General features: G+C 44.7%; 1 protein-coding gene across 1 annotated transcript in view; it reads right to left on the bottom strand.

Annotated features, from left to right (window-relative positions):
- PRUNE1 (prune exopolyphosphatase 1) overlaps positions 1–15,706 on the bottom strand; it is a 213,323-nt gene that overhangs the window by 51,728 nt on the left and 145,889 nt on the right. The window contains exon 4 of the mRNA XM_068251725.1: positions 13,239–13,423. Within this exon, the coding sequence (XP_068107826.1) occupies positions 13,239–13,423 (185 nt within the window). The remainder of the gene's footprint in view (positions 1–13,238; positions 13,424–15,706) is intronic.

A 15,706-nucleotide genomic window follows, 5' to 3' on the forward strand; every position in this document is an offset into this window, starting at 1 on the left:
CTGTCATTGGTGGGTAATTCAGAGGGGGCAGGTGTTGCCACACCCCCAAATTAGCTTCATCAAAAGCACATTGCCAGCAGGCGGACCTCAGTCCTCCATTTTAACATCATCTGGATTACAATGCGACCTGCTGCTGCTAACCAGAGGACCATGTGGTTAGCAGCCATCTTGGAACTGTAACCTTGGTTTGGATTACAAAGTATACCTAATGACCTCTGATTCTGAAACCAAGGACTTTGCCTTTATTCTCCCATAAGGAAATATCCCCACACAGACTGCATTTCGGCTAAGTAAACCTTTTCACAATTATTCCCTTTTATTTTAGGCTTTGTGTGTATATGTTAATTAGTGTATGTAAATGTGTGTAATGCATTTTTGTTATTAAACGTTTAAAAATAATTTAGCGGTTATGACCTGTTGCTGAACATACACAATCGTACTTACTCCTCCAAAAACATTACCTTGTGTTCTAGAGTATCTTGTATTTATAACCCGTATGCTTGAAATCGGGCACAGATAAACAGATCTGGCGCCGATCCCTGCATACAGCTAAGGGTTGACTTACAGTGTTCGCAGTGTGTTAAAATATTTACAGTCCTGTGCTGTCTCACAGGTGGTGGCAAGCTTTTGAATTGTACGTGTGGTGAATCCTTTGGAGTCAGGACGCTCCTCTCAGCTAGTCGGTTCATAGACTGCAAATCCACATATGGGCATCTATGCGCAAAGCGACAGCGAGACCGAGCGATCAAGGACCTGCCTGTGCGGTCTATGACAGAGAGCACTACAGACAAGATACAAGCTGGGGCCTGGGGGAGACACAGCAGGAGACGAGTGCACATGAGGCTGCCTTGGAGACAGCCTGTCACTGAACATGCTGTGCATGGCTGTGTCTCCTGTGCCCCCAAACTGAAAGTAAAAAAAAATAAAATAAACATGCAGAGGTCTGAAGTGGCATCACTTCTCTTGCTCTCCGTGTCTCCCCCCAGCTGGATTAGACCATCAGCTCCTGTTTTCTGGCATGGTGGTTACCTGCTGTCTGGGGGGGGGGGGGGGGGAAGGGGAGAATAAATGAGCCGCTCATTTATGACTGCTGGACCCACGTGGCTCTCATCTCACTCTTACAGGCTGCTGCTATTGTCCAGGGATGTGTGGGCATGATTGCTTGACTGCCTCCCTCTTTTCATTGACAAGAGAGAGGCACCGTCATAACATAAATCCTAAATCATCCTTCTACTCATTGGAGGGGGGGGAGGGAGAATCGGGGCAGGTGTCCTGCCCCTTACAACCCGCCCAGCCAATCCTTGATTCACCAGAAAGCGTGAGGTGACAGGCAGAGGAGCGCTCCTGCAGTGTACAGCCTCAGCTTTCGCTATTGCAGAGCTGGCGCTGATTGAAAGCAGGCAATGTAGCGCTCCTATGTACAGTTTAATAACGTTAACAGCTTTGGATTTTACAAGCTAGGCGGGCACATCACAACAGGTGGGCGGGGTTTCAAATCCCCCGGGCGGCCCGCCCAACTAAATAGACCTGGGGAGAACACTAGAGTGTAGAAACGTTTTTAGTTTAATTGGTGCAGACTGAACATGCGTGATATAGGATGCCATATGTGTGAATCTTTGAAACCAAAATGCCAACCATAACTATTTGTGCAATGTGACAGGCTGCAATAAGAGCATAGACTTGAAAGCAATAGAAAGTTGATTATTGAGTGAGTGTGAGTGTGTGTGTTATCCAAAATAAAAGCATGTTAATTGGGTAATAGTGTAAATATGCAAAAATTAGTATGGGAGTAGCTGAGAACAATTTTTTCCCCATGCCACTGTAAATCAATGAGTGGGTGTACACCGGGATGCAGTTCAACCAGCTCAGGACAGCTGGTAGTTAAAACTATGCCACACTTGAGGCGCATGCGCAGTGCTAACGGAATGGCCGCTTGATCCAGGAGCTCTAGCCCGCTTCTCCGTCCGCTAAGTCGCACCAAGCTCCGCAAACGCACCCCAAGCGCGGCTCCTACCAGGATCAAGAGCAGAGACCTTCCCGCAGCAGATGCCCCCAAAACCGCCAGTCAAATCAGCGGTACAGAACGGCACGATGGATCGGTTTGTCTGCCCCCAGGAAATCAAGATGGCGCCGCTCATGCAGAACACGCTGATCCTCCGGGCACACAGGCTTGTATAAACCCCGACACAGCTCCAGTCACAAATGCAGCTCTAGAATCAGCACTTGACAGACACTATTGCACTGTGCATGAATCCTTACAGCAGATCATGCTCTCAGCAGTGCAAGAATTAAAGAGACACTGAAGCGAGACTAAATCTCGCTTCAGGTCTTATATATAGCAGGGGCACGTGTGCCCCTGCTAAAACGCCGCTATCCCGCGGCTTAACGGGGGTCCCTTCACCCCCAACCCACCCCCCGCAAACCTGGGTCGGAAAAAGGTCGCTGGAGCTGATCTTCCTGGAGGCAGGGCTAACGGCTGCAGCCCTGCCTCCAGTCGCGTCTATCAGACGCGCATCGCCGCCTCTCCCCCGCCCCTCTCAGTGAAGGAAGACTGAGAGGGGCGGGGGAGAGGCGGAGGTACGCGTCTGACAGACGCGCATGGGGCAGGGCTGCGGCGGTTAGCCCTGCCCCAACCAGGAAGCGCTCCCCCGCTGCTCGGAGGGGGTTTGGGGGGACAGGGACCCCCGTTAAGCCGCGCTATAGCGGCGTTTTAGCAGGGGCACGCATGCCCCTGCTAGCTATGAGGTCTGAACCGAGATCTATTCTCGCTTCAGACTCTCTTTAAAAACAGACATTCTGGGCCTGGGATACCGAGTCAATACACTCGAGGAAAAATATGAGGCTCTGGCACAGAAGCAGGCAGATCTTGAGGATGAGCAACAGCTCTCTCAATCATATCACAAATCTCTGCGTACTGCCCATGAAGACCTTGAAAACAGAGAAAGGAGACAAAACCTCAGGATCAAAGGGATTTCCAAATTTGTGACCCCTGATCAGGTTAAAGCTCACCTCACCGAATACTTTAAAACAGTCGCCCCAGACATCCCTGATGAACTCTGGCTGATGGATAGGGCTCATAGGTCCCTGGGTGAAAAAGCAATCAACCACGCAGAGGCCAAAGGACTTTATAATAAGATTACACTACCACGAAGGCAAAAAGGCCCTTTAGGTGCCTTGCGAAAAACCCCTTCGGTCTCCTTTAAGGGGGATGACATACAAGTCTTCAATGATCTCTCTCTTATCACGCTGGTCCCTTGGCAGCTTCGGCGGAACTAGTGGGACAGCGTGGGTAGCGCTGTGCAGCCTTTCCTGGTCCTATTATCTTATACATTGGGTGAGTCGTGTGCTTTTCTGATCATCTCTCCTGCTGACTTATGCACTTTTGGTGATTCTAGATTGGCAACTATTGCCATCTTTTTGCACTTTACATTCATCTCATGACAGTATTGGTCTCTATGCTTGGCTATATAATTTTATATTTTTTGTAGTTTGCACATATTCACTTTACTTATATATTGTTGTATGTATATGAATTTTTGGAGTAAGAATTTTTCATCTGTGTATTTAATGAATTTTGCTATTATAGATTATGCACTGTTATCACTTTCATTATATAAAGGAGTATTGAGTCTGTCATTTAGTTTTTAAGCACTAGCACTTTATCTCCAGCGGGAGGGAATTGAAAATAATAGTTATTTACACTATTGTGTGTTCCTTCTGGGATATTGACCTGTGAAGCTGAAGTCCCATATATATATATATATATATATATATATATATATATATATATATATATATATATATATATATATATATATATATATATATTCTATATTTCACACAATTAGGACTCTGCTTTACATTTTTATCACAGGAATAACCAGAAGAAACTATACATATATTTATATATCCTGTCACTTCACTCTATTGCTACCTTGTTATTTAGGGACATTTGTACCAGGTCTGGCTGCTTGTTTTTAATTGGTTTTATTTTGTAAGCTGGTTGTAAATAAAGGTTTTTCATTGTTTCTGGTGTCCTGAGTTCTATCTGATTGATTGCCTTCAGCTTGTCATCAGATTATAAGGGAGGGGATTCTTTGTTTTTTGTCTAAGTGTTAATTTTGAGGTCGATGACCTATTCCCCGGATTATTGATACCTATTAAGGTGATTAAGATAATGGGATGTTAATTATGTTTGCTCGCATTTTTTTAGAGTGCATCACGCTGCAAAAACGTAGAGCTCTTAAACCCATCACACAACTTTTAAGGGACTCCAATATCCCCTATAAGTGGGGCTTCCCCTTTCGTCTTATTGTTAACAAAAATGGCCTGACCTTTTCACTTACGGATCCAGATGACGCACCTCTTTTTCTCAAACAAATGGGACTCGGATCCCCACCACCGAACTCTTCTCAACAACTTCGATCACCCCTGGCACTCTCCCCACCTCGGAAAGTTTGCCACATCTCGAAGTGGACCAAGGCTCCGTAGCGTTACTTACTCCCAGGGCTCAGAAGCTATGAAAGCACTACCCAGCTAAGAATCTGATATGATTTAACTATCCTTGGAGTTGATTGCTGCCTCATAATTCTACCTATCGTTGTGATTGTAGCCTCTGAGGACAAACTATTTTTTCCTCCAAGTCTTTTTTATAACACCTACCTAATCACTATCCTTCATGGGTAATATAATCACCTTTTTGTTCAATGTGTGTTACTATACTTACTGCATATATTCTTCTCCCGATGTATAATTTACTTCTCAAGGGTTCTGGCGTCCTGGACAACAGCCTTGCTACTCCAGTATTCGCCTCCGGAGGTTCACACCCAGGTCTACCTGGCTCCCTCTGGGCCCAGGTACCCCTGGGGTGTCCTCACCCAGACAACCATATAGGGTTGTCCTCATTTGTGGCCACATATTGTGCAGTGGCTATTTATGGTTTTTGATTGTTATATACAAGTTTTTTATGGTTATTTTTCTCTCTTTATGGTTATTATCTCCTCTGAATCACAGTGTTCAGTTCTAGTTAAACTCAGTGCCAATCTCTACATACTGGATAATGGTTAAACTGATCACATTAAATTCAAAGGGTCTTAATTCCCCCCAAAAAAGGTTTTCCTTGTTGCGTGACCTTAAAAGAATGGACGTGGATATTGCCATGTTGCAGGAAATCCACTTCCGTTCCATCAGACACAATCAGTTTAGGAGACAAACTCTACCCAGAGATATACCTGGCCTCAAGTACTACTAAACGAGCAGGGGTAGCTATCAGGGGTCTAGTCCTGGGAAAAGAGGTGAGTGGACTAACCCCAAAAAAACCCTGCGCCGCGCATAGCGCCAAAAATGGGTGTGGTCAAGCATATTGTGGGCGTGGACATGGGTCGGGCCAAATATACATGACCTTAAAGAGACTCTGTAACAACAAAAACCTCCCCTGGGGGGTACTCACCTCGGGTGGGGGAAGCCTCCGGATCCTAATGAGGCTTCCCACGCCGTCCTCTGTCCCACGGGGGTCTCGCCGCAGCCCTCCGAACAGCCGGCGACTGTGCCGACTGTCAGTTCAATATTTACCTTTGCTGGCTCCAGCGGGGGCGCTGTGGCGACTTTCGGCACGGAAATAGACGGAAATACCCGATCTCCGTCGGGTCCGCTCTACTGCGCAGGCGCCGGAACCTTGCGCCTGCGCAGTAGAGCAGACCCGACGGCGATCGGGTATTTCCGCCTACTTCGGCGCCGAGAGGCATCAGAGCGCCTGCGCAGGAGCCAGGAAGGTCAATATTGCGTCACCGCTGCACGGAGGGCTACAGCGAGACCCCCGAGGGACGCAGGACGGCGTGGGAAGCCTCATTAGGATCCTGAGGCTTCCCCCACCCGAGGCGAGTACCCCCCAGGGGCCGTTTTGTCGTTACAGTTCCTCTTTAACAGTGTTGTAAAAGGTCTGCCGGGGAAGTTTGAGCTCTGCCGTAGTGTATCCCCCAAACTTAGATGTAATCTGATAGCATTTCACCAAAAAGACACGTAATCTGGCAGACGTTTCTCCAAAATACAGATAATATGGCAGTGGTTCCCCCAAGATAAATAATCTGGCAGCAGCAGTTCCCCAAACATACACACAATCTGGAAGCAGTTCCCCAAAATACACGAAACCCGGCAACGGATCACCGAAAATACACGCAACACCCAAAATACATATAATCTGGCAGCTGTGGTCCCCCAAACATACACAATCTGACAGCAGTTCCCCAAAATACACGTAATCTGGCAGCAGCCATTCCCTTAACATACACATAATCTGGCAGCTGTTCCCCAAAATACACTTAATCTGTTAACAGCGGTTCCTCAAAAATACAGATAATCTGACAGCAATTCCCCCAAAATAGGTACCCCCAGCATAGGTAGCCAGGTCTATAGGTGTCCCCAGTATAAGTAGCTATGAGTATAGTTGTCCCTAGAATAGGTAGCCAGGTGTATAATGTCCCCAGAAAAGGTGGCCAGGTGTATAGATGGGCTCAGTATATGTAGCTAGGTGTATTGGTGTCCCCAGTAAATGTAGCCAGGTCTATAGGTGCCCCCAGTATAGCCAGGTCTATAGGTGCCCCCAGAATAGGTAGCCAGATGTCCCCACAAGGAGGGGAGGCAGCGCAGAGAAGAGGGATTGGTGGGCACAGCGGGGAACGTCTCCTCACCCCCTCAGGGCTCCCCCTTCCTCCCTCTCCCCCTCCAGAACTAAAGTTTGCAGGTGGCTGGCAGCAGCAGGACTTAACTCCTTCCAAGTGCTGAGTAAGTAGCGATGTCCGGTTCATTTGAGCCGGTTCTTTCCTGTGAGTTGAGTGATCCGGCTCATCACACTGAACCAAATCAGTTCAGTGGATGAGACAGGAACTGCAGCTGCACACTGTGTTCAGCTGCAGTTCCTGTCTCATCCACTGAACTAATTCGGTTCAGTGTGATGAGCCGGATCACTCAACTCACAGGAAAGAACCTGCTCAAATGAACCGGACATCGCTACTTACCCAGCTCTTGGAACGAGTTGGAGGTAAGTCCCGACTCCCGCCCGCTGCCAGCCGCCGCAAATTTTAGTTCTGGGGGGGAGAGAGTGAGGAAGGGGGAGCCCCAAGGTGAGGGGGGGGGGAGGGGAACGTCCCCCCTTCCCCGCTGTGCCCACCGATCCCTTTTCTCTGCGCTCTCTCTCTCCACACATGCTAGGGTGGACTTCGTCCACCCTCTGAAAATAGCAGTTGGAAGTCGTCCACCCGCATCCACGCCCCACTCGACCCCTGGTAGCTATCCAATACAAAAAAAAAAAAACCTCCCTCTACAAATAAAGATCATTCGAGATCCTAAAGGTCATTATCTCATTTTATTAGGAACCTTAGCGGGAAAACATATCACATTGGCCAATGTGTATGTACCCAATACGCAACAGATCTTCTTTCTATCCTCCTTCCTTACTAAATTGCATAAAATAATATCTGGTACTCTTCTTATAGGAGGCAATTTCAATCTGTCTTTTTCTTTCAGTATGAACAGGAGCTCCACTCACAATCCTACCACAAATTCCGCACATGACCGTAACTCTCGTAATTTAAGGGCGCTGATGAGGAAATACAGATTACGGTATTAGATCTTTGGTGGATCTGTAATCCCACACTAAAAGAATACACTTTCTTTTCCCTGCCACATGCCTCCCACTCCCGCTTAATAATTATTATTTTTCTAATTCTAATTTACTCCCCTCCCTCTTGCAATCAGAGATCACACCGATGGCATGGTCACATCTCCAAAGTGTCAATCTGAATCTGGATTGGTTATACACACCACACAAACCCATGCATTGGAGACTAAATGAAACATTACTCCGTGACAAGACCCTATCACCTAAAATTACAGTGAGTTACGGTCATTTTTCCTTCATAACACAGACACGGTTTCTACATAAGGCGTTTTATGGGAAGCTCACAAAGCCTTTATTAGGGGACACTTTATAGCAGAAAGCTCAAGATGAAAAAAGACATCATCCCAAAAATACTATCCCTCCAAGCAGCTCTATCCCAGGCCCAAACAATACAAAGCTAACCCCACGCAAGATCATGCAACAGCTTAAACAAGACATCCGCTCCCTTCAGACCACTCAACTAGAAAAGAGCCTTAGATGGTCCAGACAGCTTTTTTCGAAAGGGGCAACAAACCCCACACCATTTTGGCCCGGAAATTAAATCCCAAAAGCTCTCAAGTAATATACTCAATGAAAGATACCGACGGTACCACGCACTATGACCCCCAAAAGATCTCACAAATCTTTTCCAATTATTATGAGCATCTGTACAATGTTCCTGACCAATCCAAAAACCCTACTTACTTAAACAAAGTAGACACCTTCCTATCATCCCTTAATCTACCAAAACTCACAGAAACCCAACGTAAATTACTTAATTACAGAATTCACAATTACAGAACTCACAGAAGTTCTCAAAAATCTACCATCCTCTAAATCCCCTGGACCAGATGGACTTCCATATTCATACTATAAGACATTTAGGCTACTTTCCCACCAAGACGTTGCGTTTTAGGGGAAGTTATGGTCGCATAACGTGCCCCTAACGCAACGTATGGTGGTGTTGAAGTTGGACGTCAGATTGAGCTGCGTTATGCAGCTCTCAAAGCAGCCGCTCCAGGTTAGTGATAGGAAGTCCGGATCTTTTTAAGGATTCGGATCATTTGAATCGGATCATTGAAAAGATCCGAATCTTTGAACCGAATCATTTGAATCATTTTACTAGGGAAGCAGACTGGGTGAAATGACTAGCAGGACAGGACTTTCCCTGCACTGTACATACTGTATGTTCCTGTTTCTTCCAGACAGACATCCACTGTGAACCGAATCTTTCAATGTGATGATCCGGATGAGTCGACTCACAAAAAAGATCCGGATCAAATGAACAATTTGTTCATGATCCGGACAACACTACAGTCCTACCACGAGTCTCTGCAGTGCAGTGAATATTAATTAGCCATGTGGCTGGCCGCAGAGGAGGAGGGGAGACCTCCTCCTCCAACATTACTGAGCATGTGCAAGCAGTCTAACGCTGCTTAGCCCAGTATAACATACAGCATGCAGCACTTTGTTTAAAACATGCTGCGTTACTATGTAACGAAACGTGGGCACTGTGAACAGCACAATTGATTTTACAGTGCTGTGAGTTAGGCTGCGTTACTGGCTGCTGTAATGTGGTACTTTAACGTCCCACTGTGAAACCAGCCTTAAAGACATTCTACTGCCCCATCTCTGCACCCTAGTTAATAAGATTATGAAGGGTGAGACTCCCCCTTCCTCTATGCTGAATTCCCTTCTAATGGTAATACCCAAAGAGGGTAAAGATCTCCAACTTCCCCAGAGTTACAGACCTATTTCGCTTCTGAACTCTGACCTTAAAATAATAACAAAAACTCTCTAATCGCCTTAATCCCATGTTACCTATACTAATTAATAACAACCAACTAGGGTTTATCTCAGGAAGACAGGCTGGTGACAATACCAGGAGGGCCTGGTGACAATACCAGGAGGGCCATTTCCATCATGAATAAAAGTGAGAGGCCTTCTCTGTTTCTAAGTTTGGATGCAGAGAAGGCCTTTAACAGACTTTCCTGTTCCGTGTCCTTAACCACCAGGGCTTTGAAGGTCCATTTATCACAATGCTTCAATTCTTATATTCATCCCCCTCCTCAACAGTTAAACTACCTTCCAATCCACCACGCCCCTTTAAAATACCAAACGGTACCAGGCAAGGGTGCCCCTTGTCACCTCTCTTATTTGCCATCAGTATAGAACCCATAGCATCAGCCATAAGTCTTTACCCAGACATCAGTGAAATCCATCAAGGTAGTTTCGAATATAAAATATCACTTTTTGCAGGTAACATATTACTCTCCATTACAAATCCTCTGATTTCACTACCCGCCCTCCACTCCACAATAACTGAGTTTGAACTGCTTTCTGCTTTTAAACTCAACCAAGATAAAACTGAAGCTCTCCCAATTAAATTCTCCCCTCACCTTCTAGATTCATTAAAATCATCTTACCATTATCGGAGGAAAACCCAAACCCTAAAATACCTAGGTATCAACCTCACTTCTTCCTATTCCACGATTTATAAACACAACTTCCCTTCACTCATCCAAAAAACCCTTCAAGACCTCCACAAATGGACTGCATATAACATTTCATGGATTAGAAGAATATATTCATTGAAAATGAATATATTACCCGCTTACTCTACCATTTGAAACAATCCCTGTCCAAGTTCCTTCATCCCAGCTGTCTAAGTTACAGTCTGAATTTTCAAAGTTTGTATGGAATCATAAAAAACTTAGAGTATCTAAACGGGTTTTTACCTCCTTGAGAGAACAAGGCGGATTGGGATTCCCTAATCTAAAGCTACTGTATATTATCAGGCCTTCCACCTTAGACAGCTGACGGAATGGTCAAACTTCAGGGTGTTTTTCAAATGGGGCCTAATTGAAGCCACTAGTGTTCTACCAATATACCTTGCCTCCCTTATATGGACAGATACCCCTCCTAGAATCCCTCAAGCTAACCTCCTTCCAACTATTTTATTCACCATCCGATTGTGGAGATCGGTCATGTCCCTAGCAAACCTGAGGTCTTCACCCTCTCCTCTATTCCCTATACTGGGTAACCCTTCCTTTCCCCCAGGTTTATCAAAGCCTTTTATGTCTAGATGGTTTAATTATGGATACTTCAACCTAAGTAACTGGATAGATTTTGCCACAGGAAAAATAATCTCTAGATCTATACTGGAGGAAAAAATCCCTTTTACTCCCCAGATTACTATGGACTATAATCAAATCACGCACTTTTTACAACACTACACACGGAAAGCTTCATCACTCTCTGCCTCTACCTCCTTTGAGCGTTTATGTCTTCATAGAGGACACCAGAAGGGTCTTATTTCCCAAATGTATGCTCTCCTCCAAACCAAATCTGGAAAACGTATTCCCTCTCATTCATACATGGAAAAATTGGAATTAGGTTGCTCCATAAATATTAGCTTGGATGAATGGACAAATATTTTGGAAAATGCCTGACACACTTCTATGTGTACCCAAGTCAAAGAAAATATTTATAAGACTCTATTCCATTGGTACCTGACCCCAGAAGTCTTATCCACAATATACCCCAACACCCCTGACAGTTGCTGGAGGGGCTGTGGTCATAAAGGTACACTAGACCATAACCTCTGGTTTTGTCCTCTGATCTCTTCTCTACGGAAAGAGGTCCAGAATTTGATTCTGCAAGTCACAGGTGTCTCAGTTCCTTTGGATCCATTATTTATACTGCTCAGTAAACCCCTCCCGAGAACACCCAAATACACTACGCGTCTAATTTCTCATATTTTAACCACCACTAGGCTCTCTATAACATCTGCTTGAAAAATGATAGCCCCACCCACTATTCCAGATATTAAAAGTAAAATAAATTGGACTAAGTCTATGGAACAGCTAACAGCTTCCCTAAGGGACACAGAAACTAATTTTCATAAGATATTGGACTCATGGGCACAATTTTTCCCAGATAATTTGCCTCCTTGATTCCCAAGCCCTACTTAAAAATGTGCATCCAGAGGAGCTTGGACCACCTAACTTTGTAAAGGGGTACTCTCCCCCCTTCTTACCCCTGAAGACCTTAAGCTTTAAGACCCTTTTATCCCCACCTTCTACGGAATGTCGATGGAACAAGCAAACTATCTGAACACTGTGACTCACTATCACCCTTCTCCCCCTAAGATCTACGGTCTTTATACTTTTCTTCCTCTTCCATTCAGAGACTCAGCTTTTCGAACATGATACCATAGCATCCCAGGTAACCCAACTTTTTCTTTCCCTGATGGACTCATATGGACTCTACTTGTTTAAACCATTCTAATCCACTCCATACCCTGGAAATTCTGACATAACTCCTGTTGACACTGTTTATATGCAACATCTCCAGATAGAGGAAATTCCATTCACTCTAATTTGTATGGGACAAACTCACCTTTATACACCTACGGAAAATGTCAGAGTCTGTCTCAACAGGCTGAAGAATATGTATATATTCATTTTGAATTGTTTTACTCATCCTTGGTATGGGTTACACCTGATACCTAGATAAATGTTATTGTTATTTGATTATGCTAAAAAGAAGATGGATGTATCAACACTTTCACAATTGTCGAATGTTAAGACGTCATGTAACTTTCATGTTATAAACAATAAAAATAGTGTTACAAAAAACTATGCCACACTTGCAGCTGCCCAAGAATGATGCAGGGTAGTTTTAACGCCAGCGGCTCTTGAGCACGGGACACAATAGCAGGTCCGACCCAGCCCCCACCCCTCTAAAGACAGCTGAGTTCTGTGCATTGGTCAGGGGCCATTTTCATTGGCTTCTGAATCACCTGATCACTGTGAGCCAATCACATTGATCAGGAAGCAAAAAAAGGCCATGGTTCTTAAAGGGACCAGAGCCCTTGGTTCTAAATCGGTTAAAGGTGGGGTTTGTGTGACTTTCTAGAGGCGCCGATTGTGGGGATGGTGTGAGTGACATCATAAACAGTCATCCTTCAACTCTACAGCCTCGAATTGAGTTATAGGTAGTATAGATAATAGACTAGTGCGTGAAATTAAGTAGTATGTTTAGATGTCTCTGTGTATTTGTTTTAGAGAGCTGCAGCCAGTAAATGCAAACACAACAGGACACCCAGGGGCATTGGAGAGTCTTTGCTAAAGAATAGGTCCCAACTCCAGCCAGAAATCAAACCTTGGTCTCCTATGTCAAAGGCAGTCTCTATAACCAGTATGCTAACCAGCCACTACTTCTGTGTAGAAAAGACAGGGATGGTGTAAGTCTATTAGTGGGTGAACAGTGAGGGTGTTAGGTCAGATACAGTATATAGGTAGGACAGGGCTATGAAGTGATTTAAAAGGCGAAACAAAATTTAATTTGAATTGGTAGCCAGTGTACGGCATAACACACATGGGTTAGACCAGGCATGGGCAAACTTGGCCCTCCAGCTGTTAAGGAACTACAAGTCCCACAAGTGACAGCCACAGTCATGACTCAAAGGCAAATGCATTGTGGGACTTGTAGTTTCGTAACAGCTGGAGGGCTGAGTTTGCCCATGCCTAGGTTAGACAATATCATTATTTTTTAGGCAGATAATACCTGAATGACTCACCTCGTAACAGAGATGCCAACTGGAAGTCCAGGATCTCTGGCGCTTCCTGAATAATTTTTTCAGTGATCAGGGTAGCACAGGAGCCCACCATTTCTGCAGTGACTCGACAGTTCAGAGATGGTGTACGTTCCAAAACATGGTGGTCGATCACTTCTGTTACCACCTCTTCCATGAATAATTCCAACCTATAATATATTTATAAAGAGTTAAATGCAAATACATCTTCAAATCCACCTGATGGGATCAGGACTGGGGTCCAGAGCTGTACAGATGCATCACTAGCCTTCAAGTTAGGGTCCAAGGGAGGCTCACTACAGAGCAGCATGGAGGGGTGAGTAGGAGAACAATGCTCACTCCAGTACCTCAGCAGCTTCTCTGCTACATCACACTTAGCAGCCTTTCTGCTGCACAGCCCAATGCTTTCTGTGAAAAGCAGTTTTTTATGCAAATGCTCCAGGTGGGTTGATTACTCCTGCTGGTCCCAAGACCTGGTCTGGATTTGCAGGACTGGCATGTAAAGCCCACCTTTTACCCAACACATGCCGATCCCAAATAAATATGTGCAAAAGTGGAGTTGCTTATAATACACTTTGGGAACTCCATTGTAAAGTTATCCCCCTTTGTGTTTGTTTGCCCAAACTCGCACCACCCATACAGCAGCTCTGGAAATTCCTGCTCTCCTTGGATTTTTCTCCTTGCACATTCAATAATATAAGATAAATGGGAAATCTAGAATAAGGGGGTGGGAGGAGGGCACCTTGTAACTACCACAGCAGGTGTGCATTGTTGGGAACGCAAGTGCAGAAATATCACCATCGGGGGCAGGGGAAGAAAGGACAAAATTTAGTCTAAAGAGGTGCTGACCTACTAAACAGAAAATAATGCCATAAGTGCTGGACAGGGCCAACCTTATTTTGTGTGAATCCAATCTTCCTGTGTCCTCAACACCCCCTATGTTGCTCTGTGGCCCCCACTGCCTGTCAGGAATATACCTCTGTCAGGACTGTCAGCCTACATGTGAGAATCCACTTGACCCTCTAGTTTCCACTAAACACTGGACTAACCCTATGCTTTCTTTCAAAATCATTATTTAAATTCAAGCGAGGCCAGGAAAAGAACTGCCGGTCAAGATTGCTGCCTGCAACTTTAGAAATCTGTGCTGCAGATGGTAAAAAGGTTTATGACCAAGTAGTTTAAGGCTGGTTTCACAGTGGGACGTTGCGTTTTAGGGGACATTATGGTCGCATAACGTGCCCCTAACGCAACGCCTGGTGGTGTTGGAGCAGGACGCTGCCAAGAGCCGCGTTACAAGCAGCTCTTGGTGCGCCTGCTCTGTCGGAGGCACTGCGGAGACCACGTGAGCGGAGCTCTCCGCATCATGTGGTCCCGCCAGCAAATCCGCGGCTGCTCCAGGATGTAAACACTGCAAGTGCAGTGAATAATAAGTAGTCATGTTCCTGGCTACGTAGCGGCCTCTCCCCGCCTCCTCTCCACCCATAAAATGAAAAGAAAAACCTACTGAGCATGTGCAAACAGTCTAACGCGGCTTAGCCGCGTGTAAAGTACTGCATGCAGTACGTTATGTAGACGTGCTGCGTTACAATGTAATGCAACGTGGGCACTGTGAACAGCCCATTGATTTTTCATTGCTGTGCGTTGGGGTTCGTTACAGGCTGCTCTAACGTGCGCCTGTAACGTCCCACTGTGAAACCAGCCTAAAAGTAATTTATTTCAAATTGGCTACTTAAGATTTTTCTCTGCAGATAAATACCAGCTCTTTCAGGAGTTTCTGCAAAAAAAATGTGCATAGAGTTGGGAATTTGCTACTCACTGTCCTCAATGATCATTTTACATGTGGTCTTCACTGAAGGTAAACTATGGTTACCGTGCTGTCATGTTTTCAGTTTCTACTGCCAAGACTATGACACGTTTGCTTCAATTGTAGTATTTGTGTAATGCTGGCATGGCACATAATACTTTAAAAGAACATTGAAATATTTACATAAATAAATGCCCCTAACACGTTTTATACTCTTCTGTACCTGTCACCGTCCACTCTTATTATGCACATATATAAGTAAATTATCTGAATAGTTCAGATTTTTAATAGATTATGATACACTGTTTATTTTGTTTATGTACCTTCTATGTATCACATTTTACAACGTCCACATTTATAGTTATTGATGTTTTAGGTTTATCATGAACATAATGAAGCAGCTTGTTTCATCAGGTCCAAGATAAATCTAAAACATCAATAACTATAAATGTGGATATTGTAAAATGTGATACATATAAGGTACATGAACAAAGACAAACAGCATAGCATAATCTAGTTAAAAGCAGGTTACATCTGCAAAATGTATTGTTATTGTATTTGAAAATAAGTTATTGCCAGACATTTCTGGCATTTATGATCTTACTTGCGCATATAACGTGATTTCCAACTCCTCCAGTTCTTGTGATTT

The sequence above is a fragment of the Hyperolius riggenbachi genome, chromosome 9, assembly GCF_040937935.1.
Source record: "Hyperolius riggenbachi isolate aHypRig1 chromosome 9, aHypRig1.pri, whole genome shotgun sequence".
NCBI classification, from domain to species: domain Eukaryota; kingdom Metazoa; phylum Chordata; class Amphibia; order Anura; family Hyperoliidae; genus Hyperolius; species Hyperolius riggenbachi.